The 27,231-nt window shown below is 39.5% G+C and overlaps 1 protein-coding gene across 1 annotated transcript in view; it reads right to left on the reverse strand.

Moving 5' to 3' along the window:
- LOC128640795 (ubiquitin carboxyl-terminal hydrolase 24) overlaps nucleotides 1–27,231 on the reverse strand; it is a 385,043-nt gene that overhangs the window by 255,753 nt on the left and 102,059 nt on the right. Inside the window, exons 12-17 of the mRNA XM_053693215.1 lie at nucleotides 27,025–27,091; nucleotides 25,330–25,440; nucleotides 15,115–15,213; nucleotides 14,826–14,990; nucleotides 13,564–13,649; nucleotides 12,257–12,350 (exon numbers count right to left, since the gene is read on the reverse strand). Coding sequence (XP_053549190.1) covers nucleotides 12,257–12,350; nucleotides 13,564–13,649; nucleotides 14,826–14,990; nucleotides 15,115–15,213; nucleotides 25,330–25,440; nucleotides 27,025–27,091 — 622 coding nt within the window. The remainder of the gene's footprint in view (nucleotides 1–12,256; nucleotides 12,351–13,563; nucleotides 13,650–14,825; nucleotides 14,991–15,114; nucleotides 15,214–25,329; nucleotides 25,441–27,024; nucleotides 27,092–27,231) is intronic.

Below are 27,231 nucleotides of genomic sequence, written 5' to 3' on the forward strand. Positions count from 1 at the left end.
GAACAGAAACTGTCAGAAAAACAGATTAAGCAACTGCCAAGTGGAAAAATAGTGCCCAAACATTTATTCACTCAGTACCTCAGCAAATGAAAACGATTTTACATTCCAGCAAAAACGTTAAACATAATTTCTTAGTTATTAAAAAGTTTTATGTACTTCTTACAGTGTAATTCCAGTGAAGTACCATTCCCCAGAATACTGAAGTGTAAAGTATACATACATGACATTATATCGGTATGGCAGGATTTTCTCATCAATTCCATTGTCAGAAAATAAAAGTTGCTACATACCTCTATGCAGATTCATCTGCCCGCTGTCCCCTGATCTGAAGTTTACCTCTCCTCAGATGGCCGAGAAACAGCAATATGATCTTAACTACTCCGGCTAAAATCATAGTAAAACTCTGGTAGATTCTTCTTCAAACTCTGCCAGAGAGGTAATAACACACTCCGGTGCTATTTTAAAATAACAAACTTTTGATTGAAGATATAAAACTAAGTATAATCACCATAGTCCTCTCACACATCCTATCTAGTCGTTGGGTGCAAGAGAATGACTGGGAGTGACGTAGAGGGGAGGAGCTATATGCAGCTCTGCTGGGTGAATCCTCTTGCACTTCCTGTTGGGGAGGAGTAATATCCCAGAAGTAATGATGACCCGTGGACTGATCACACTTAACAGAAGAAATTATGTTTTATTCATGTAATTGGCAAGAGTCCATGAGCTGGTGACATATGGGATAGTAATACCCAAGATGTGGAACTCCACGCAAGAGTCACTAGAAAGGGAGGGATAAAAATAAAAGAAAAAACTTAAATCATAAGCAGAAGAATCAAACTGAAACAGCTGCTTGAAGAACTTTTCTACCAAAAACTGCTTCCAAAGAAGCAAAAACTTCAAAATGGCAGACTCCAAATAAGCTTGAAGAATCAAAAGCTTTAACCAAGATGCCAAAGAAACGGCAGAAGCCTTCTGACCTTTTCTGGAGCCAGAAAATATAACAAATAGACTAGAAGTCTTCCTGAAATCATTAGTAGCTTCAACATAATATTTCAGAGCTCTCACCACATCCAAAGAATGTAAAGATCTCTCAAAAGAATTCTTAGGATTAGGACACGAAGAAGGGACAACAATTTCTCTACTAATGTTGTTAGAATTCCCAACCTTAGTTAAGAATTTAAATGAAGTCCGCAAAAATGCCTTAACCTGATGAAAAATCAGAAAAGGAGATTCCCAAGAAAGAGCAGATAATTCAGAAACTCTTCTAGCAGAAGAGATGGCCAAAAAGAACAACACTTTCCAAGAAAGCAATTTAATGTTCAAAGAATGCATAGGCTCAAACGGAGGAGCCTGTAAAGCCTTCAAAACCAAATTAAGACTCCAAGGAGGAGAGACAGATCTAATAACAGGCTTGATACGAACCAGAGCCTGTACAAAACAGTGAATATCAGAATTCTTGTTTATATGAGATGCCATCAGATCGATTTCTGGAAGCCCCCACATCTGAACAATTTGAGAAAACACATCTGGGTGAAGAGACCACTCTCCCGAATGCAAAGTTTGACGACTGAGATAATCCGCTTCCCAATTGTCTATACCTGGGATATGGACCGCAGACATTAGACAGGAGCTGGATTCCACCAAACAAGTATCCGGGATACTTCTTTCATAGCCTGAAGACTGTGAGTCCCACCCTGATGATTGACTTACGACACAGTTGTGACATTGTCTGTCTGGAAACAAATGAACGGTTCTCTCTTCAATAGAGGCCAAAACTGAAGAATTCTGAGAATCGCACGGAGTTCCAAAATATTGATTGGTTATCTCGCCTCTTAAGATTTCCAAACCCCTTGTGCTGTCAGAGATCCCCAAACAGCTCCCCAACCTGAAAGACTCGCATCTGTTGTGATCACAGTCCAGGTTGGACGAACAAAAGAGGCCCCTTGAACTATACGATGTGATCTAACCACCAAGTCAGAGATAGTCGAACATTGGGATTTAAGGATATTAACTGTGATATCCTTGTATAATCCCTGCACCATTGGTTCAGCATACAAAGCTGAAGAGGTCTCATGTGAAAACGAGCAAAGGGGATGGCGTTCGATGCTGCAGTCATGAGACCTAAAACTTCCATGCACATAGCTACTGAAGGGAATGACTGAGACTGAAGGTTCCGACAGGCTGAAACCAATTTTAAACGTCTCTTGCCTGTCAAAGACAAAGTCATGGACACTGAATCTATCTGGAAACCTAAAAAGGTAACCCTTGTCTGAGGAATCAAAGAACTTTTTGGTAAATTGATCCTCCAACCATGTCTTTGAAGAAACAACACAAGTTAATTTGTGTGAGATTCTGCAGAACGTAAAGACTGAGCTAGTACCAAGATATCGCCAAATAAGGAAACACCGCAATACCCCGCTCTCTGATTACAGAGAGTAGGGCACAGAGAACCATTGAAAAGATTCTTGGAGCTGTCGCTAGGCCAAAAGGAAGAGCAACAAATTGGTAATGCTTGTCTAGAAAAGAGAATCTCAGGAACCGATAGTGATCTGGATGAATCGGAATATGAAGATATGCATCCTGTAAGTCTATTGTGGAAATATAATGCCCTTGCCGAACAAAAGGCAGAATAGTCCTTATAGACACCATTTTGAATGTTGGTACCCTTACATAACGCTTCAAGATTTTTAGATCCAGAACTGGTCTGAATGAATTCTCTTTCTTTGGGACAATAGATTTGAATAAAACCCCAGACCTTGTTCCTGAAAAGGAACCGGCAAGATTACCCCAGAAAACTCCAGGTCTGAAACACACTTCAGGAAAGCCTGAGCTTTCTCCGGGTTCACTCTAATGCGAGACAGAAAAAATCGTCTCACAGGCAGTCTTACTCTGAAACCTATTCTGTACCCCTGAGAAACAATGCTCTGAATCCAATTATTTTGGACTGAGCTGATCCAAACATCTTTGAAAATTTTAATCTGCCCCCTACCAGCTGAGCTGGAATGAGGGCCGCACCTTCATGCGGACTTGGGAGCTGGTTTAGATCTCTTAAATGGCTTAGATTTATTCCAGATAGAGGAAGGCTTCCAAATGGAAACAGATTCCTTAGGGGAAGGATTAGATTTCTGTTCCTTATTAAGTCGAAAGGAACAAAAACGGTTAGAAGCTTTAAATTTACCCTTAGACTTTTTATCCTGAGGCAAAAAACCTCCCTTCCCCCCCCAGTGACAGTTGAAATTATTGAATCCAACTGAGAACCAAATAATTTATTACCTTGGAAAGAAAGAGCTAACAAGGTTGATTTAGAAGACATATCAGCATTTCAGGATTTAAGCCATAAAGCTCTTCTAGCTAAAATAGCTAAAGACATATATCTAACATCAATTGAGGATATCAAAAATAGCATCACAAATGAAATTATTAGCATGTTGAATTAATTTAACAATGCTATACACATTATGATCTGATACTTGTTGCGCTAAAGTTTCCAACCAAAAAATTGAAGCAGTTGCAACATCAGCCAAAGAAATAGCAGGCCTAAGAAGATGACCTGAACATAAATAAGCCTTCCTTAGATAAGATTCAAGTTTCCTATCTAAAAGATCTTTAAAAGAAGTACTATCTTCCGTAGGAATAGTAGTACGCTTAGCAAGAGTAGAGATGGCCCCATCAACTTTGGGGATCTTTTCCCAAAACTCCAAAATTATCAGTAGGCAAAGGAGAAGAAGGAATAAAAGAGGTACCCAGTCTATTCCATTCCTTTGAAATCATTTCTGAAATAGCATCAGGAACTGGAAAAACCTCTGGAATAACTACAGGAGATTTATAAACAAAATTTAAACGTTTACTAGTTTTAATATCAAGAGGACTAGACTCCTCCATATCTAATGTAATCAACACTTCTTTTAATAAAGAACGAATATGCTCTATTTTAAATAAATAAGAGAATTTGTCAGTGTCAATATCTGAAGCAGGATCTTCTGAATCAGATAGATCCTCATCAGAGATAGATAAATCAGTATGTTGTCGGTCATTTGAAATTTCATCAACTCTATGAGAAGTTTTAAAAGACTTTTACGTTTATTAGAAGGCGGAATTGGCAGACAAAGCCTTCTGAATGGAATCAGCAATAAATTCTCTTAAATTTACAGGAATATCCTGAGCATTAGATGTTGATGGACCAGCAACAGGTAATGAACTACTACTGATGGAAACATCATCTGCATGTAAAAGTTTATCATGACAACTATTACAAACCACAGCTGGAGGTATAGTCTCCACAAGTTTACAACAAATGCACTTAGCTTTGGTAGAACCGATATCAGGCAGCAGGATTCCCAGCAGTAGATTCTGAGACAGGATCAGATTGAGACATCTTGCAGTATGTAAGAGAAAAAACACCATATAAAGCAAAATTATCAATTTCCTTATATGACAGTTTCAGGAATGGGAAAAAATGCAAACCGCATAGCCCTATGACATAGAAAAAAGGCCAGAGGCAAAAGGAATGTAGTCTTAAATAATGAAAATGATGCACCACAAACAGAAAAATATTTTTTGGCGCCAAAAACGTCCGGAACGAAACACTAGCGTCATAGATGACGGCGCCAACTACGAGGCCGGAAATGACGAATTTGCGTCAACTAATGAACTTTCGCACCAAAAAAATCTTGCGCCAAGAATGACGCAATAAATTTTAGCATTCTGCGCTCTTGCAAGCCTAACAGCCCGCAATTTGAAAAAGACTAAACCCCAGGTAAGAAAAAATTCTTAAAAAATGCATTTCCCAGATATGAAACTGACAGTCTGCAAAAAAGGAAATATACTGAAAACCTGAATCATGGCAAATATAAGTACATACATATATTTAGAACTTTATATATAAAGGGCCAAACCATAGCTGAGAGTGTCTTAAGTAAATGAAAACATACTTACTAAAAGACACCCATCCACATATAGCAGATAGCCAAACCAGTACTGAAACAGTTATCAGTAGAGGTAATGGAACATGAGAGTATATCGTCGATCTGAAAAGGGAGGTAAGAGATGAATCTCTACGACCGATGAGAGAACCTATGAAATAGATCCCCATGAGGAAGACCATTGCATTCAATAGGTGGTAATCCCTTCACATCCCTCCGACATTCACTGTACTCAGAGGAATCAGGCTTTAAAAGAGCTGAGAAGGTCATATCAACATAGAAATCTTAGCACAAACTTACTTCACCACCTCCATAGGAGGCAAAGTTTGTAAAACTGAGTTGTGGGTGTGGTGAGGGGTGTATTTATAGTCATTTTGAGGTTTGGGAAACTTTGCCCCTATTGGTAGGATTGTATATCCCATACGTCACTAGCTCATGGACTCTTGCCAATTACATGAAAGAAATGACATGGAAGCACATACAAATACTTAACATTCTTTGTTTCATAAAGGTTTTCGTTTCAAAACTTCCCTTTTAAGTGTTTGTATTTAAATAAACTTTTACTAAAAGTAAATTAATTTCTTTACATGATCTGATAGTAATCAAATATAAATTCATAACATAGTAATAGTAGATGAGGTTGAGACAGAAGCCAATCAAGTTAAACCTATACAGATCCTACCTGATTTAGAATAAAAGCTCGAATAGAGCATAACTTAAAGGGACAGTTTACTCAAAAAAAAATTCTCCCCTTTAATTTGTTCCCAATGATTCACTTTACCTGCTGGAGTGTATTAAATTGTTTACAAGTATTTCCATTACCCTTATATTGGCATTTGAATTAGTTTATTTAGCCTGTGGTATCCCCACCCATCCTGAAAGTTTTTGGCCTCAAGGCCAAGCTATGTTAATACAGCCAGCAGAAGAAACTAGACTCAGTGGGTTATAGAAGAGATAAGGTAATAAAATGTTAATTTTTCATTGTTCTCTCCAAGTATTGGTGATAGGTTTAAGGAGAGATATAAGATAAAGAAGCAGGTATTTGTACACAATGTGATAAAGTAATGAGATCTGATTATACTTACAAGCTCAAACCATTTTATTAGACTGTGGCTTCAAAACACAAAATCGGCTAATTCATATACACAAATAAACCTTAAAAAAGCAAATCTCATACATTTTATACTATGCAGCTGGTAAAAAAAGTTATTGGAAACACATTAAGGGAAAAACATTTTTACAGTATACTGTCCCTTTATTCACCTTAAAAAGGGGATACATTTAACACAAAAAATCCCTGAATTCTGTTTCTATCCGAAAATGTTTCTAAGCCATTTTTTTAATAAATCTAAGGTATTGGCATTCACTCCCTCCTTAGGCAATGAGTTCCACAATTTGATCGCTTTTACAGTGAAAAAAACATAATTTATGTAGGAACTTACCTGATAAATTCATTTCTTTCATATTAGCAAGAGTCCATGAGCTAGTGATGTATGGGATATACATTCCTACCAGGAGGGGCAAAGTTTCCCAAACCTCAAAATGCCTACAAATACACCCCTCACCACACCCACAAATCAGTTTAACAAATAGCCAAGAAGTGGGGTGATAAGAAAAAAGTGCGAAAGCATAAAAAATAAGGAATTGGAATAATTGTGCTTTATATAAAAAAAATCATAACCACCACAAAAAGGGTGGGCCTCATGGACTCTTGCTAATATGAAAGAAATGAATTTATCAGGTAAGTTCCTACATAAATTATGTTTTCTTTCATGTAATTAGCAAGAGTCCATGAGCTAGTGACGTATGGGATAATGACTACCCAAGATGTGGATCTTTCCACGCAAGAGTCACTAGAGAGGGAGGGATAAAATAAAGACAGCCAATTCCGCTGAAAAATAATCCACACCCAAAATAAAGTTTAAATTGAAAATGAAAATATAAGCAGAAGATTCAAACTGAAACAGCTGCCTGAAGTACTTTTCTACCAAAAACCGCTTCAGAAGAAGAAAACACATCAAAATGGTAGAATTTAGTAAAAGTATGCAAAGAAGACCAAGTTGCTGCTTTGCAAATCTGATCAACCGAAGCTTCATTCCTAAACGCCCAGGAAGTAGAAACTGACCTAGTAGAATGAGCTGTAATCCTTTGAGGCGGAGTTCTACCCGACTCGACATAAACATGATGAATTAAAGATTTCAACCAAGATGCCAAAGAAATGGCAGAGGCCTTCTGACCTTTCCTAGAACCGGAAAAGATAACAAATAGACTAGAAGTCTTTCGGAAAGTCTTAGTAGCTTCAACATAATATTTCAAAGCTCTAACTACATCCAAAGAATGCAATGATTTCTCCTTAGAATTCTTAGGATTAGGACATAATGAAGGAACCACAATTTCTCTACTAATGTTGTTGGAATTCACAACCTTAGGTAGAAATTCAAAAGAAGTTCGCAACACCGCCCTATCCTGGTGAAAAATCAGAAAAGGAGACTCACAAGAAAGAGCAGATAATTCAGAAACTCTTCTGGCAGAAGAGATGGCCAAAAGGAACAAAACTTTCCAAGAAAGTAATTTAAGGTCCAATGAATGCATAGGTTCAAACGGAGGAGCTTGAAGAGCCCCCAGAACCAAATTCAAACTCCAAGGAGGAGAAATTGACTTAATGACAGGTTTTATACGAACCAAAGCTTGTACAAAACAATGAATATCAGGAAGATTAGCAATCTTTCTGTGAAAAAGAACAGAAAGAGCAGAGATTTGTCCTTTCAAGGAACTTGCAGACAAACCTTTATCCAAACCATCCTGAAGAAACTGCAAAATTCTCGGAATTCTAAAAGAATGCCAGGAAAAATGATGAGAAAGACACCAAGAAATATAAGTCTTCCAGACTCTATAATATATCTCCCTAGATACAGATTTACGAGCCTGTAACATAGTATTAATCACAGAGTCAGAGAAACCTCTTTGACTAAGAATCAAGCGTTCAATCTCCATACCTTTAAATTTAAGGATTTGAGATCCTGATGGAAAAAAGGACCTTGCGACAGAAGGTCTGGTCTTAACGGAAGAGTCCACGGTTGGCAAGAAGCCATCCGGACAAGATCCGCATACCAAAACCTGTGAGGCCATGCTGGAGCTACCAGCAGAACAAACGAGCATTCCTTCAGAATCTTGGAGATCACTCTTGGAAGAAGAACTAGAGGCGGAAACATATAGGCAGTATGATACTTCCAAGGAAGTGACAATGCATCCACTGCTTCCGCTTGAGGATCCCTGGATCTGGACAGATACCTGGGAAGTTTCTTGTTTAGAAGAGAGGCCATCAGATCTATTTCTGGAAGTCCCCACATTTGAACAATCTGAAGAAATACCTCTGGGTGAAGAGACCATTCGCCCGGATGCAACGTTTGGCGACTGAGATAATCCGCTTCCCAATTGTCTATACCTGGGATATGAACCGCAGAAACTAGACAGGAGCTGGATTCCGCCCAAACCAGAATTCGAGATACTTCTTTCATAGCTAGAGGACTGTGAGTCCCTCCTTGATGAGTGACGTATGCCACAGTTGTGACATTGTCTGTCTGAAAACAAATAAACGATTCTCTCTTTAGAAGAGGCCAAAACTGAAGAGCTCTGAAAATTGCACGGAGTTCCAAAATATTGATCGGTAATCTCACCTCCTGAGATTCCCAAACCCCTTGTGCCGTCAGAGACCCCCACACAGCTCCCCAACCTGTAAGACTTGCATCTGTTGAAATTACAGTCCAGGTCGGAAGAACAAAAGAAGCCCCCTGAACTAAACGATGATGGTCGGTCCACCACGTCAGAGAGTGTCGTACAATCGGTTTTAAAGATATTAATTGAGATATCTTTGTGTAATCCCTGCACCACTGGTTCAGCATACAGAGCTGAAGAGGTTGCATGTGAAAACGAGCAAAGGGGATCGCGTCCGATGCAGCAGTCATAAGACCTAGAATTTCCATGCATAAGGCTACCGAAGGGAATGATTGTGACTGAAGGTTTCGACAAGCTGATATCAATTTTAGACCTCTCTTGTCTGTCAAAGATAGATTCAGTGTCCATGACTCTATCTGGAAACCCAAAAAGGTTACCCTTGTCTGAGGAATCAATGAACTTTTTAGTAAATTGATCCTCCAACCATGATCTTGAAGAAACAACACAAGTCGATTCGTATGAGATTCTGCTAAATGTGAAGACTGAGCAAGTACCAAGATATCGTCCAAATAAGGAAATACCACAATACCCTGTTCTCTGATTACAGACAGAAGGGCACCGAGAACCTTTGTAAAAATTCTTGGAGCTGTTGCTAGGCCAAACGGCAGAGCCACAAACTGGTAATGCTTGTCTAGGAAAGAGAATCTCAGAAACTGAAAGTGATCTGGATGAATCGGAATATGCAGATATGCATCCTGTAAATCTATTGTAGACATACAATGCCCTTGCTGAACAAAAGGCAGGATAGTCCTTATAGTTACCATTTTGAATGTTGGTATCCTTACATAACAATTCAATATTTTTAGATCCAGAACTGGTCTGAAGGAATTCTCCTTCTTTGGTACAATGAAGAGATTTGAATAAAACCCCAGCCCCTGTTCCAGAACTGGAACTGGCATAATTACTCCAGCCAACTCTAGATCTGAAACACATTTCAGAAATGCTTGAGCCTTCGCTGGATTTACCGGGACACGGGAAAGAAAAAATCTCTTTGCAGGAGGTCTTATCTTGAAGCCAATTCTGTACCCTTCTGAAACAATGTTCTGAATCCAAAGATTGTGAACGGAATTGATCCAAATTTCTTTGAAAAAACGTAATCTGCCCCCTACCAGCTGAGCTGGAATGAGGGCCGCACCTTCATGTGGACTTAGGAGCTGGCTTTGATTTTCTAAAAGGCTTGGATTTATTCCAGACTGGAGATGGTTTCCAAACTGATACCGCTCCTGAGGATGAAGGATCAGGCTTTTGTTCCTTGTTGTGACGAAAGGAACGAAAACGATCATTAGACCTGAATTTACCTTTAGATTTTTTATCCTGTGGTAAAAAAGTTCCTTTCCCTCCAGTAACAGTTGAGATAATAGAATCCAACTGAAAACCAAATAATTTATTACCCTGGAAAGAAAGGGAAAGCAGAGTAGACTTAGAAGACATATCAGCATTCCAAGTTTTAAGCCATAAAGCTCTTCTAGCTAAAATAGCTAGAGACATATACCTGACATCAACTCTAATGAGATCAAAGATGGCATCACAAATAAAATTATTAGCATGTTGAAGAAGAATAATAATGCTATGAGAATTATGATCTGATACTTGTTGCGCTAAAGCTTCCAACCAAAAAGTTGAAGCTGCAGCAACATCCGCCAAAGATATAGCAGGTCTAAGAAGATTACCTGAACACAAATAAGCTTTTCTTAGAAAGGATTCAATTTTCCTATCTAAAGGATCCTTAAAGGAAGTACCATCTGCCGTAGGAATAGTAGTACGCTTAGCAAGAGTAGAGACAGCCCCATCAACCTTAGGGATTTTGTCCCAAAACTCTAATCTGTCAGATGGCACAGGATATAATTGCTTAAAACGTTTAGAAGGAGTAAATGAATTGCCCAAATTATTCCATTCCCTGGAAATTACTTCAGAAATAGTACCAGGAACAGGAAAAACTTCTGGAATAACTACAGGAGATTTAAAAACCTTATCTAAACGTTTAGATTTAGTATCAAGAGGACCAGAATCCTCAATTTCTAATGCAATTAGGACTTCTTTAAGTAAAGAACGAATAAATTCCATTTTAAATAAATATGAAGATTTATCGGCATCAACCTCTGAGACAGAATCCTCTGAACCAGAAGAACCATTATCAGAATGATTATGTTCATTTAAAAATTCATCTGGACAATGAGAAGTTTTAAAAGACTTTTTATGTTTACTAGAAGGAGGAATAACAGACATAGCCTTCTTAATGGATTTAGAAACAAAATCTCTTATGTTATCAGGAACACTCTGAGTATTAGATGTTGACGGAACAGCAACAGGTAAAGAACTTTACTAAAGGAAATATTATCTGCATTAACAAGTTTGTCATGACATTCAATACAAACAACAGCTGGAGGAACAGCTACCAAAAGTTTACAGCAGATACACTTAGCTTTGGTAGCTCCAGCACCAGGCAGCGATTTTCCAGAAGTATCTTCTGACTCAGTTGCAACGTGGGACATCTTGCAATATGTAATAGAAAAAACAACATATAAAGCAAAATTGATCAAATTCCTTAAATGACAGTTTCAGGAATGGGAAAAAATGCCAGTGAACAAGCTTCTAGCAACCAGAAGCAATAAATAATGAGACTTAAATAATGTGGAGACAAAGGTGACGCCCATATTTTTTTAGCGCCATATAAGACGCCCACATTATTTGGCGCCTAAATGCTTTTGGCGCCCAAAAATGATGCCACATCTGGAACGCCGACACTTTTGGCGCAAAAGAACGTCAAAAATGACGCAACTTCCGGCAACACGTATGACGCCGGAAACAGAAAAAAAAATTTGCACCAAAAAAGTCCGTGCCAAGAATGACGCAATAAAATGAAGCATTTTCAGCCCCCGCGAGCCTAACAGCCCACAGGGAAAAAGTCAAATTTTTAAGGTAAGAAAAAAATTATTGATTCAAATGCATTACCCCAAATATGAAACTGACTGTCTGAAATAAGGAATGTTGAACATCCTGAGTCAAGGCAAATAAATGTTTGAATACATATATTTAGAACTTTATAAAAAAGTGCCCAACCATAGCTTAGAGTGTCACAGAAAATAAGACTTACTTACCCCAGGACACTCATCTACATGTTGTAGAAAGCCAAACCAGTACTGAAACTAAAATCAGCAGAGGTAATGGTATATATATATATAAGAGTATATCGTCGATCTGAAAAGGGAGGTAAGAGATGAATCTCTACGACCGATAACAGAGAACCTATGAAATAGACCCACGTAGAAGGAGATCATTGGATTCAAATAGGCAATACTCTCCTCACATCCCTCTGACATTCACTGCACGCTGAGAGGAAAACCGGGCTCCAACCTGCTGCGGAGCGCATATCAACGTAGAATCTAGCACAAACTTACTTCACCACCTCCATAGGAGGCAAAGTTTGTAAAAACTGATTTGTGGGTGTGGTGAGGGGTGTATTTGTAGGCATTTTGAGGTTTGGGAAACTTTGCCCCTCCTGGTAGGAATATATATCCCATACGTCACTAGCTCATGGACTCTTGCTAATTACATGAAAGAAACCTGTGATTATAAAGAGTAAAGTATACAAGATGTACCTTTCTTCCCAGTGAATCCAGCTGGTCAAGCGCCTCCTGAACAGCAGGGTCTGTTGGTATCAATACTAAAAGCTTCCGGACTCGCACAGTTATCCTACAAAGAGAAAAGGTTTTACTAGGGAGCAGGAGAGATTCTGGCATAATGTATTTTTGTCTGTTCTGATACTTATTTCCATAACTATTAAACATTAAAGTGCCATAAAACACGTTGAGATCTGTGCATATCCTAAAAGGGCTAATTAAGTAAAAATAGTTTGCATAATTTTTTTTTATTTTTTTTAAATGCTGGCAAGTATTTTAAAATAATTTTCAAAAATAAGCAAAATTGCCTACAAAGCAATGCTGGCTGGAGTAGTCTGATCCACCCCCCTTATCAGCGTTTTCCATCAGGAACACAGGCATTGTATTTCAACTGAGTTCACAGCAGCTTATTTGCTTCTAGGCAGGCTCCAGCAGATAATGACCGTTTAAATCTTATATTCTACTATATCAATAGTGGATATATATGCAACCATAAAAGTAATTGTGTGGGGGGAGTTAGAACCGTGCAATTCAGAAACTTAAAAGAAAGGGTTAATGGTGAGGCACTGCAGTATAAATTTGCAGGCAAAGTAATTAAAGTACTTACTATATTTTGACGCTATCCCAACTTGTTTTATGTACCTTTAAAGGATCTCAAAGACAAAACACACAATACTAAGGTTTTAGTATTTAACGTGAAGGTCAATTTTGATGAATTAGCGCCCGGTTTTTAATAATCCTATTAAAACAAGGGCACTTTAATTCATCAAACTTGACATTTCACTTGTTTTCTTCAAAAACTTACCTTTTAATCCTTGCAGCTGCTCCAGCACTTTCTCCGCCTGTTGCAAACCGTCTTCACGGGTCCAAAATGACGATTCCGGCTTCCTCTAATCACAGCGTTGCATCAGGCCAAGATTCCCCCAGGGTGGAAGCCGTGATTGGAGGAAGCCGGATTCGTCATTTCTGACGTCTGCAGAGGCTTCTGGCGGCCGTGGGAATCACTGGAGCGGCTGACAGAATGGAAAGGTACGTTTTTGAAGAAAGAGTGAAACGTCAATTTTCATGAATTAAAGTGCCCTTGTTTTTAATAGGATTATAAAAAACCGGGCACTAATTCATCAAAAATGACCTTCACTTTAAAACAAAGTATTAAAACATATCTTTTCAGAATTACTTTTACACTAATGGAAACTAAACAAACCGTTAATAAATAGCAATGTTGTATCTTATTTGAGTCAAATCAGCCGAGCTGCAGTAATATAAATGCAATACAAGATCTGTACCTTGGCTCTTCCAGGTTGGCAAGTTGGTAAAGCATATCAAAGACATTACATACAAGGGCCATCACCACTCCAGGAAGCGACTTCTCCTGAACATTACATAGAGGAAAAAAGCTATTATTAAAAGATCCAGAAACAAAAAATGGAAGCTGTGAATATTTTAATAAAATAAATAATCATAAGACTGTAGTTTGTCCATAAATTAAAAACAAAATAGAAGTTTTTTTTTTTTAAAAAACACCAAATTATAAAACAAATGGACATTTCACTGTAACAGATTCTGGAACGGAATAAATGGACTTAAAGGGATATGAAACCCATTTTTTTCTCTCTCATGATTCAGATAGAGCAGCAATTTTAAGCAACTTTCTAATTTACTCCTATTAATTTTTCTTCTCTCTCTTGGTATCTTTATTTGAAAAAGCAGGAATGTAAGCTTAGAAGCTGGCTCATTTTTGGTTCAGCAGCTAAATAGTGCTTGCTGATTGGTGGCTACACTCAGCAAGCGCTACCCAGGGTCCTGAACCAAAAATGGTATGGCTCCTAAGCTTACATTCCTGCTTTTTCATGTGGAGGTATAAACAAATAATTATAGATTAATATAAAACTAAATAAAATGTGTATCTAAATGGTACAATATGGTTATTTCAATTATTCTCCCTAAAGAACACCAATCAGTCTTTGTGCTACAAATGCAAATTTAAAATTGGACAGTGTAGACCAAGTTACAATTAAAGGGACAGTCTACTTTTGAATTTTTATTGTTTAGAAATAGATAATCCCTTTATTACCCATTCCGCAGTTTTGCATAACCAACACGTTTATAATACACTTTTTACCTCTGTGATTACCTTGTATCTAAGCCTCTGCAGCCTGCCCTTATTTTAGTTCTTTTGATAGACTTGCATTTTAGCCAATCAGTGCTACTATGTAACTCCAAGGGAATGAGCACGTTATATATATGGCAGACATGAACTAGTGATGTCTAGCTGTGAAAAACTGTCCAAATGCAATGAGAAAACAAGTGGCCTTCAAGGGCTTAGAAATTAGTATATGAGCCTACCTAGGTTTAGCTTTCAACAAAGAATACAGAAAGAACAAAGCAAATTTGATGATAAAAGTAAATTGGAAAGTTGTTTAAAATTACATGCCCTATCTGAATCATGAAAATGTAATTTTGACTAGACTGTCCCTTTAAGTACATTATAAATATAGACATGCAGGTGACTACACGCACAGGATATGCTACAACATTAAGGGCTTGCCTGTTCCATGGCATATGAAGAACTGAAAACACCACCGCTAGCACTGGAAGAGACCTCTGAAGAGCTTCCAGAGGGAGTTCCACTTCCCAAAGTCTTCACGGTCAGTGATTGCTCATCGGAAAAACCCAGTTGATGGAGCAACTTTTGATCTTTATTTACTGTCAACTTAAATAAAGCAGATGGTTGTGTTAAGTACGGTAAAATTACACAGATGGAGATATTTCAATTCAAGTTTTTTGAGAATCTAGACAGGTGAATTATAAAGGCATTTACTGGTTTTATTTCTTACCAAACTTTCATTTGCAAATATTTGCATATTTTCCACCGGACAATTCAGATGTTTTGCAATCTTCCAGCGAATACTCCCTACTGTTTCATTGCTATGTGCCTTCAAAAGAGAAAAAATATTGTTCCAAAGATAAGCACAAAAGAAATAGCCCACAGGGTTACACATAAAGCTTATCAGCTGACAATCTTATGTTCTTTCATAACAAGTTGTATTTTATAGGTCTAATGTAAGGGAGTCATTTTAACGGGCACATCTGTGCTCAGAAATATTTGGGACTGGTAAGAGTATTAAAGGGACATAATACTCAGAAGATAAACCACTTGAAACTGATGCAGTATAACTGTAAAAAGCCGACTGGAAAATATCACCTGAGCATCTCTATGTAAAAAAGGAAGATATTTTACCTCACAATTTCCTCAGCTCAGCAGAGTAAGTTCTGTGTAAAAAGTTATACTCAGCTGCTGCCCAGCTGCAGGTAAAAAAAAATAAAAAATGAAGAAATGAACAGCAGCCAATCAGCATCAACAGTGCTGAGGTCATTAAAGGGACAGTATACTGTAAAATAGTTTTTCCCTTAATGTCTTTACAATTGCTTTTTTTACCAACTGCAGAGTAAACAATGTGTGAAAATGAGCTTTTTAAGGTTTATTTCTGTATATTAAAGCTCTGATTTTGTGTTTTGAAGCCACAGCCTAATAAAATGGGTTGAGCTTGTAGGTATAATCAGATCTCATTACTGTATCACATTGTGCACATATACCTTCTTCTTTATCTTATATCTGTCCTTAAAACAATCACCAATACTTTGAGAGAACAATGGAAAATCAACATTTTATCACCTTATCTCTGCTTTATCACACTGGGAGTGTAATTTCTTCTGCTGGCTGTGTTTACAAAGCTTATCTATAGCTTGGACCTGCGGCCACAAACTTTCAGAATAGGTGGTGATACCACATGCTAAATTAACAATTTCAAATGCCAATATAAGGGTAAAGGAGCTACTTGTAAACCATTTAATACACTCCAGCAGGTAAAGTGGATCATTGGGACCAAATTAAAGGTGAGAAAATTTTTGAGTAAACTGTCCCTTTAACTACTGTGATCTCATGAGATTTCACTTAACTCTCATGAGATTTCATTGTAAACTTTCTTAAGCTGAATAGAGAAATAAAATGAGTGCACGTAAGCTCGCTCCTTCCGCTGTCCTGGGACAGACAAACTGATTTGCTGCTTAGAAGTCCTTTACAATGGGATGTGGCTACTGAGAAACTTTTGAGATAAACCATCTTTCTTTTTTACATAGAGATGTTCAGGTGATATTTTCTAGTCAGCTTTTTACAGCTATGCTGCATCACTTTCAAACTTTAAACATTTGGGTATTATGGCCCTTTAACTAATTTAAATGTTCTAAATATATTAATAAATCACTGATTTACAATACAGCGAATAGCTTTAGCAAAATAAATGCAAAATGTATGTATTCTATATCTAGGTATATCTAGGCCCCTTTAAAAAGCAGTAAAATGTTTTTTAATTAGAACAATGATAATTATTATTACTCCTCATATCATTATTAATTAGAATACGAGTAATAATTTTCATTTTCTTTCCTATGACATGGAGACTCCACAACGTCATTCCAATTACTAGTGGGATATTCAACTGCTAGCCAGCAGGAGGAGGCAAAGAGCACCCCAGCAAAGCTGTTAAGTGTAACTTCCCTTACCCATAATCCCCAGTCATTCTCTTTGCCTCTGTCAATGGAGGTTGTGCGAAGTTGGTGTCTGAAGAAATTAATCCTTTTATGGGTATTTTTCCCTGCAAGCAAGGATTGGGGTCTAGTTGTGTCCAGGTCAATCTCTTGAGTAAGAGTAGTTGTGGCTTTTAGCAGTTAAAAGGGAGCGAGGAAGTCTTTGCTTTACTTTTAACACTTTGCAACCCATTTGTGGAAAGCCAGAGTTAGTTACTCTGTTCTTTCTATTCCTACAGGTCCATGATAGGGAGCAAAGTGCCTGGAACACCTAAGGATCACCATCTATTATGTAGTTGGATCTAAAGTAAGTTCCTTTGCCTTCTAGGTACAGAAGGACAGCAGCACTTAAGAGGTTAACCCTCTTTATCAGATCCTTTTTTATCTAAGGGATATAATAATCCTTATTTAATTAAGGATTTATATGGGGACAATATATATTGGCACACTAAATATGGAAACAGTATATTTAATCTTTATTCAGTATGAGACTTGAGGGAAAGTTCTCATTTGGCTAAGGGATTGTCAGGGTTTTTTCCCTGTTTTGTTTGCCATGTGCTGCTGGCAGCCAATTTACTCACCTCTCTTCCTGACTATGGTGCATTGTGGGGGATGCTGCTCATTTCCTGCACTTCCTTTTATGGCCAGACTGGTGTGCATCATCCGTGTGAGACAGGATGCAGTCTCAGAATTGTGATGTCATCACTTATTATTTAAAGGGCCTCTGTTCAGTATGCTTTGCCTTTGCGTTGTCTCAGACCTGTTTGTGAGAGTTCCTGTGTATTACCTGGCTGCCTGACGTCCTACCTGGTTCCTGATCCCTGGCTTGTTCCTTACTCTGTTTTCCTTGTTGCTGATTCCGGCTCGTCTGACTATTCGCTTTGGCTCCTGACTCGGCTCGTCTGACTACCAGCTCTGGTTTTGACTCCTGGCTTGTTATTTGGCTTGTTATTATTTTTTGCTATTAATAAAGGTGTGATTATTTTTGCACTTCTCGTCTCAGTCTGATTCCTGACACCCTGACAGGGATGTAATGAGTTAAATAGTAAGGGATACACTTTATTATTAACTTATGGGGCTATGTATGAGGCTTTGGACTGTTTAGGGCTTATTGGTATGAAACAGTAAAGACGTTTTTAGACTTTTTTCACTTGCACATTTTTTTCTCTGCATAGGAATGTTGCGCTTTTTTTTTTAAGCCAGGCTCACGTGACACCCGCACTTCCAGTGTAGCGGAGTGGTGCCGTTGCGACCTCAGTAACTTTTTCTAAGGAGGAGAGAATCCAGCTCTTGTAGTTTCGGCTGTATTTGCATACTCTAGCTGGATTGTTCAAGAGGAGAGGGTCTCTTCAAGGAGTCAGTTTTTCCTCTTACTAGTGGGGAATTACTTTTGGCGGTAGGAGCCTCAGGCAGTCTGAGGTGTTTTATTATTCTAAAAGTTTAATTATATGTTTATTATTAAAATTTTATATTTAATATATTAATTTTCATTCATAATTTTTTTGAATTCACTTAATTTCTGTAATTTTGCAATTACTTGTGGGACTTGTTAACTCTTAGCCATGGACTCAGAACAAGATCAGTCCATCTCCATGGATTACTTTGTTTAGAGGCCCAAATTGTTTTACCTATGCAATTTTGCTCCTCTTGTTTAACCAAGACTTTAAAATTTAAGAATTACTCCCTTCTGAGCCTACTGTCTCTCAGGATAATGCTGTGCGTGACATGCCTCAGCTTTCTCCTCAAATGTCCCATGTCTTAATTGTTTCTCATACTGTGCCTTCTGTGTCCTCTCATCCCTCCTGGGGGTGTTTATTTACCTGGGGATTTTGCCGCTCAGATTTCTTCCTTTGTCAGTTTTCCCTTCATTGGGTAAGCGTAAGAGAAAATCTAAACATCTGCCTGATACTAAGGCTTCTGACTCAAGGTCTGCATTAGCCAATCTTTCTCAGATGTTTGATGAGGAGAATACTTCAGTAGCTTCTGAAGATGAGATCTCAGACTCTGACACTTTAGCAGAAAAATCTTCAGAATCTGAAGAGGGTAATTTTAGATTTAAGCTTGAACACCTCTGGTTACTATTGAAGGAGGTTCTAGCTACTTTAGACGACTCTGAACCTTTGGTAGCTGTCAACCCCACAAAGTCTTCTAAACTGGATAGAGTTTATGATTTTCCATGAGGAGGTTTTTCATGTCCCAAGGAAGATGTTGGAATTATTGGTCAGGAATGGGATAAACCAGGGGTTCCTTTTTGCCCTTACCCTGTTTTTAAAAAGATGTTTCCTGTCGCTGACTCTACTCGCGACTCTTGGCGCACTGTGCCTAAAGTAGAAGGAGCTATTTCTACTTTGGCTAAGAGAACTACCATTCCTATAGGATAGTTGCTCTTTTAAGGATCCCATCAATAAGAAACTAAAGGCTTAAAAAAGGATGTATATACATCAAGGATTATAGTCGCAACCTGCAGCGAGTATCGCCACGGTTGCAGGAGCAGCATCTTATTGGTGCGATGCCTTGTCTGATCTTATTACAGAAGAAACTTTGGTAGAGGAGATCAAAGGTAGGATCAAATCTCTCAAATTAGCCAATACCTTTATCTGTGAAGCCAACATGCAGATAATTAGACTGGGAGCTAAGATGTCTAGCTTCACTGTACTAGCACACAGGGCTCTGTGGTTAAAGTCCTAGTCGGCTGACGTTTCTTCAAAGGCCAAGCTTTTGGCTTTACCTTATAAGGGTAAAACTCTGTTTGGACCTGGTCTGGCAGAAATCATTTCAGAGATTACGGGTGGAAAGGGTTCTTTCCTACCTCAGGACAAGAAGAATAGACCTAGGGGTCGTCAGACTTCTAATTTTCGTTCCTTTCGCAACTTTAAGGGACAAAAGTCTTCCTCTTCTTCACCAGACCAATCCAGGTCCACTCGGAAATCCAGCCAGCCCTGGAATAAGGGAAAGCAGAACAAGAAACCTTCCGCTGATTCTAAATCAGCATGAAGGTTCCGCCCCCGATTCAAGTTCGGATCAGGTGGGGGGGCACGCTCTCTCTTTTTCGTCAAGCCTGGATACGCGATGTGCCAGATCCTTGGGCTGTGGATATAGTATCCCAGGGTTACAGAATGGGATTCAAGTCTTGCCCTCCAAGGGGCAGATTTCTCCTGTCAAGACTATCCTTAAACCAGGTAAAGAAGGAGGCCTTCTTAAATTGCGTAAAGGACCTATCCTGCCTGGGACTTATTGTACCTGTCCCTCTAAGGGAACAAGGTCTAGGATTCTATTCAAATCTATTTGTGGTCCCCAAAAAGGAGGGAACTTTTCGTCCAATCCTAGATCTCAAGTGCCTCAACAAATTTCTCAGGGTCCAGTCTTTCAAGATGGAAACTAATCGTTCCAATCTCCCTTTGGTACAGGAAGGTCAATTTATGACAACTATAGACCTGAAGGACACATACCTTCATGTTACCATTCACAGGGAACATCACCAGTTTTTGAGGTTTGCTTTTCTGGACAAACATCTCCAGTTTGTTGCGCTTCCATTTGGTCTGGCCACGGCTCACAGAATATTCACAAAGGTTCTGGGGGGCACTATTGGCAGTGATCAGATCCCAGGGAATTGCTGTGGTGCCTTATCTAGACAACATCTTGGTTCAGGCGTCATCTTTTCAACTAGCTCAATCTCATACAGAGATGCTGTTGTCTTTTCTACGTTCCCATGGGTAAAAGGTGAATTTGGTAAAGAGTTCTCTAATTCCATCTACAACAGGGTGTTTTCTAGGGACAATAATAGATTCCATGTCCATGAAGATTTTCCTGACGGAGGTCAGAAAATCCAAACTTCTTGCTTCCTGCCTTTCTCTCCAGCCTGCCTTTCGGCCATCAGTGGCTCAGTGCATGGAGATGATTGGTCTGATGGTGGAATCCATGGACATCATCCCTTTTGCTCGGTTCCATCTGCGACCGCTGCAGCTTTGCATGCTCCGTCAATGGAACGGAGACCATTCAGATTTCTCACGGAGGATAAATCTAAACCCCCTAACAAGAGACTCTCTCTTGTGGTGGATGTCTCAGGAGCATCTGTCTCAGGGCACTTGCTTCCTGAGACCTTCCTGGGTGATTGGTGTTCTCTGAAGGCTCAGGGCCTGTAGTCTCGGGAAGAGTCCTCACTTCCCATAAACATCTTGGAGTTAAGAGCTATCTGCAATGCCCTATCAGCATGGCCTCAACTGTCTTTAGTCCGGTTTTTCAGATTTCAGTCGGACAACATCACCTCAGTGGCTTACATCAACCACCAGGGAGGGACTCTGAGTTCCTTAGCCATGAAGGAGGTGACTCGCATTCTGCAGTGGGTGGAAGATTACAACTGCCTTCTATCGGCCATCCACATTCCAGGTGTGGACAACTGGGCGGCGGACTTTCTGAGCAGACAGACTTTTCATCCCAGGGAGTGGGCTCTCCATCTCAGATAACCCTCAGGTGGGGAGTTCCAGAGTTGGATCTGATGGCATCCCGCCAAAACACCAAGGTTCCAAAGTACGGTTCAAGGTCAAGAGATCCTCAGGCCGTTCTGATAGATGTTCTAGTGGTTCCTTGGATGTTCTCTCTGGCCTATCCGTTTCCTCCGTTGCTCTCCTTTCACAAGTAATTGCTCGTATCAAACAGGAGAGTGCATCAGTGATCCTAATAGCTCCTGCATGGCTTCACAGGATCTGGTTCGGATGTCATCTCTACCTCCTTGGAGGTTACCTCTGAGGAAGGACCTTCTAAATAAGGGTCCTTTCCTCCATCCAAACCTAGATTCTCTGAAGCTGACTGCTTGGAGATTGAACGCCTAGTTCTGTCTAGACGTGGTTTTTCTGAAGCGGTCATTGAAGCTATGCTTCCGGCTCACAAACCGGTTACTCGCAAGCTTTACAATAAGATATGCCGTAAATATCTTTATTTGTGTGAATCTAAAGGGTTGTCCTGGAGCCGGGTGCGGATTTCCCGGATTATATATTTTTTTCAGGATGGCCTGGAGAAGGGTTTGTCGGTAAGTACTCTAAAGGGTCAGATTTCTGCGTAATCTATCCTTTTGCACAAACGTCTGTCAGACTTACCAGATGTCCAAGCTTTTGTTCAGACCCTGGTTAAAATCAGGCCTGTGTTTAAACCTGTTGCGCCCCCGTGGAGCCTTAACCCCTTAAGGACACGGCCATTTTTCAATTTCTTTCCCTTAAGGACCAGGGCTATTTTTACATTTCTGCAGTGTTTGTGTTTAGCTGTAATTTTCCTCTTACTCGTTTACTGTACCCACACATATTATATACCGTTTTTCTCGCCACTAAATGGACTTTCTAAAGATACCATTATTTTCATCATATCTTATAATTTACTATTAAAAATATTATAAAATATGAGGAAAAAATGGAAAAAAACACACTTTTTCTAACTTTGACCCCCAAAATCTGTTAAACATCTACAACCACCAAAAAAACAACCATGCTAAATAGTTTCTAAAATTTGTCCTGAGTTTAGAAATACCCAATGTTTACATCTTCTTTGCTTTTTTTGCAAGTTATAGGGCCATAAATACAAGTAGCACTTTGCTATTTCAAAACCACTTTTTTTCAAAATGAGCGCTAGTTACATTGGAACCCTGATATCTGTCGGGAATACCTAAATATCCCTTGACATGTATATATTTTTTTTTAGAAGACATCCCAAAGTATTGCTCTAGGCCCATTTTGGTATATTTCATGCCACCATTTCACCGCCAAATGCGATCAAATAAAAAAAAAAATGGTAACTTTTTCACAAACTTTAGGTTTCTCACAGAAATTATTTACAAACAACTTGTGCAATTATGGCATAAATGGTTGAAAGTGCTTCTCTGGGATCCCCTTTGTTCAGAAATAGCAGACTTATATGGCTTTGGCGTTGCTTTTTGGTAATTAGAAGGCTGCTAAATGCCACTGCGCGCCACACGTGTTTTATGCCCAGCAGTGAAGGGGTTAATTAGGGAGCATGTAGGGAGCTTGTAGAGTTAATTTTAGCTTTAGTGTAGTGTAGTAGACAACCCAAAGTATTGATCTAGGCCCATTTTGGTAAATTTAATGCCACCATTTCACCGCCAAATGCGATCAAATTTAAAAAAAACGTAATTTTTTTCGCAATTTTAGGTTTCTCACTGAAATTATTTACAAACAGCTTGTGCAATTATGGCACAAATGGTTGTAAATGCTTCTCTGGTATCCCCTTTGTTCAGAAATAGCAGACATATATGGCTTTGGCAATGCTTTTTGGTAATTAGAAGGCTGCTAAATGCCGCTGCACATCACACGTGTATTATGGCTAGCAGTGAAGGGGTTAATTAGGGATCTTGTAGGGAGCTTGCAGGGTTAATTTTAGCTTTAGTGTAGAGATCAGCCTCCCACCTGACACATCAGACCCACTGATCCCTCCCAAACAGCTCTCTTCCCTCCCCCACCCCACAATTGTCCCCGCCATCTTAAGTACTGGCAGAAAGTCTGCCAGTACTAAAATAAAAGGTATCTTTTTTTTTCGGGAGCATATTTACATATGCTGCTGTGTAGGATCCCTCTTAGCCCCAAACCTCCCTGATCCCCCCCCCCCCAAACAGCTCTCTAACCCTCCCCCTCTACATTATTGGGAGCCATCTTGGGTACTGGCAGCTGTCTGCCAGTACCCAGTTTACAAAAAAAATGTATATTTTTTATTTTTTCCCCACTTTTCTGTAGTGTATCTTCCCCCCCCCCCCAAGACTAAACCCCCACCCCCTCCCAGATCCCTTTGATTAACATATTTATCCCCCCTCTCTCCCTCTAAATAGAAACCACTGTTCCATAGTGTAATGGTTCCCACCCGCTCCCTCCCCGTGCACGTGCACGCCCGCCTCCCCTGTGCACGCGCGTCCGTGCGCGCCCCCCAGCAATCCCGCCCACCGGTAAGCCATCGATCGCCGCCCACCCGCCTCCCACGTCTGCTCCCACCCACCAACAATCGCGGCATCGATGTCCGGTGCAGAGAGGGCCACAGAGTGGCTCTCTCTGCATCGGATGGGGAAAAATGTTATTGCAGTGATGCCTCGATATCGAGGCATCACTACAATAACCGGAAAGTGTCTGGAAACGATCAGGATTGCTTCCAGCCGCTTTCAACCCCAACGTCGTACAGGGTACGTCGCTGGTCTTTAAAGACCAGTTTGTGCAAGACGTACCCTGTACGACGCGTGTCGTTAAGAGGTTAACCTAGTTCTTAAAGTTTTGCAGCAGGCTCCGTTTGAGCCGATGCATGCTGTGGATATAAATTTGTTATCTTGGCAGGTTTATTTTCTCCTTGCTATTTCTTCCACTCGCAGAGTCTCTGAGCTTTCAGCTCTGCAGTGTGATCCCCCGTATCTTATTTTTCATGCAGATAAGGCGGTCCTTCGTACTAAATTGGGGTTTCTCCTAAAGGTGGTGCTGGATCGAAACATTAATCAGGAAATTGTTGTTCCTTCTTTCTTTAGTCCCAATCCTTCTCATAAGGAACGTCTTTTTGCATAGCTTGGATGTTGTGCGGGCTCTAAAAGTTTACTTACAAGGTACTAAAGATTTTAGGAAATCTTCTGCCCTGATTGTTGTTTTCTCTGGAAAACGTAAGGGTCAGAAGGCCACTTCTACTACTCTGTCTCTCTGGTTGAGAAGTTTGATACGTTTGGCTTATGAGAATGCTGGACAGCAGCCTCCTGAGAGAATTACGGCTCATTCCACTAGAGCTGTCTCCTCTTCTTGGGCTTTCAAAAATGAAGCTTCTGTGGAACAGATTTGCAAGGCGGCAACATGGTCCTCTCTGCATACTTTTTCCAAATTCTATAAATTTGATACTTTTGCCTGTTTAGGTCCTCCTGCCTTTTTTCTCCCTCCCTGTTCATTCCGTGTCCTCTAGCTTGGTATTGGTTCCCACTAGTAATTGGAATGACGACGTGTACTCTCCATGTCATAGGAAAGAAAACAAAATGTATGCTTACCTGATAAATTTCTTTCTTTCCGGACATAGAGAGTCCACAACCCCGCCCTCATTTAAATTATAAATCGGCAGGTTTTTTTTGTTTTTTTTTAGCAAACCTCAGACACCTTTTTCACCCTTGGGTTTCTTCTTTTTCAATGTTCCTTCACCTGAATGACTGGAGATTATGGGTAAGGAAAGTTACACTTAACAGCTTTGCTGGGGTGCTCTTTGCATTCTAGTAATTGGAATGATGTTGTGGACTCTCCATGCCCGGAAAGAAATTTATCAGGTAAGCATAAATGTTGTTATTGTCACTATTATAATCAATATAATTTTATATATTATTCTTAGAAATAACAATGACGACGAAATTGCTGGAACAAGTAAAAATATGTAGCTTTTTTCCTATTTTTAACATTGAGGGGACTAGTAACTTTTCTCCCATAACAAGTAAACTTTGGTTTAGATAACAAACTTACCTCGATGGTAAATGTTTCTTTGGTAGAATCATACGTAAGATTAAGGGTTAATAGATGACCATGAAACGAGGCACCGTGAGGTAGAATAGTTCTGGGGACTGAGTAAAGATCCTTTATGAAGAAATAAAAAACAATTACATTTAGTTGACCTTATTTTTATAGAGACATTAATTCCAAAACTCAGATGCCATAAACACAAGATCGCTTACATCAAAGTGCTGTCTTTTGTATGTAGACCTAATGTTCTAAAATAAACACACCCTGGACCCAATATAAGGATTAACACTAAGCACATTTGAGGATTTGTGATCTTGATGTGAAGCACAAATTAGGAAATTATTATCTCATGGTTACAATTCCTAAACAAAATCAATTAAAAGGTTAATATATATATATATATATATATATATATATATAGGAGTATCTTAGCAGTCGATGGGTGTGCCTGGGCAGTCGATGGGTGTGCCTGGGCAGTCGATGGGTGTGCCTGGGCAGTCGATGGGTGTGCCTGGGCAGTCGATGGGTGTGCCTGGGCAGTCGATGGGTGTGCCTGGGCAGTCGATGGGTGTGCCTGGGCAGTCGATGGGTGTGCCTGGGCAGTCGATGGGTGTGCCTGGGCAGTCGATGGGTGTGCCTGGGCAGTCGATGGGTGTGCCTGGGCAGTCGATGGGTGTGCCTGGGCAGTCGATGGGTGTGCCTGGTTGGTTTGTGGGAGTGCCTGGGCAGTCAATGGGTGTGCCTGGTTGGTTTGTGGGAGTGTCTGGGCAGTCGACGGGTGTGCCTGGTTGGTTTGTGGGAGTGTCTGGGCAGTCGACGGGTGTGCCTGGTTGGTTTGTGGGAGTGTCTGGGCAGTCGACGGGTGTGCCTGGTTGGTTTGTGGGAGTGTCTGGGCAGTCGATGGGTGTGTCTGGTTGGTTTGTGGGAGTGTCTGGGCAATCTACTGGCAGGTCTAAGAGAAACTCTGCAAATAAGGACATATGGCTGTGTCAGAGGGATAAAGCTCAGAAATAGGGACAGTTAGGAGGCCAGGAGTATCAACTAAGTTAACTTACTTTAACATTATGTTACGTAATATTTTAAACTGAATGCCTGGTATACTTGTATAAATATAATATCTATGAACTACAGAACCTATATATGTCCAGAAAGTATTTTTAAGTGAAACAGAACCAGACCAAACCTTTATATAGATATGTATGTACACACATTTAAAGGGACACAAAAACGAATGGTTACATTAAGAGTTAACACTTACCCATTTGCTAAATCATTTTAAAACCTGCTGTGGCACTAATGGCAGTTCCTCTGTTTTACAGCCTTTTTTCCTCAGATTGAGAAGACCAGTCAATCAGATGCTGTAATGTTAGTCTCTCAGCCAGCAAGAGCGTGCACTCATAATGCTGTGCCGTGAAACTTTATAGAACCATGAATGAGACTTCGGATAGCAAAAAAAAACAAAAACAAAAATGCAGAAGCACTGGGGGGCAGACAGCATTGGCTGTCAGCAGCATGTAGTTGATTGCCACAGAAGACGCTCAAAGATTATTTAGCAATCAGGTAGAAAAAAAAAGTGGTGTTAACACTCATTATAACCATAATTTTTAAAGAATCAATAACAATTTTTAAAGTTGAGTCCCTTTAAGAAAATGATTTGCAAATAAAGATTTACTGAAAGTCAAAAAATACCAGATATACCTCTATAGTGATCACATATCGCTCTGCAAGCAATAAAAGTCGTTCAATTATGACTAGTTTAGTAGACCTGAAAAAAAGAAAAGAAAAAAAAAGTCATTTTGTAAGAGGATTAATATAAAAGAATAAAAAAGAATTGATGTGTATATTTAAATATTGACAATTATTCTCATATTTTGCTTTACTGAGTTGTTATATTTATCTTTGTTA

The sequence above is a fragment of the Bombina bombina genome, chromosome 10 (genome assembly GCF_027579735.1).
Source record: "Bombina bombina isolate aBomBom1 chromosome 10, aBomBom1.pri, whole genome shotgun sequence".
Lineage (NCBI taxonomy): Eukaryota > Metazoa > Chordata > Amphibia > Anura > Bombinatoridae > Bombina > Bombina bombina.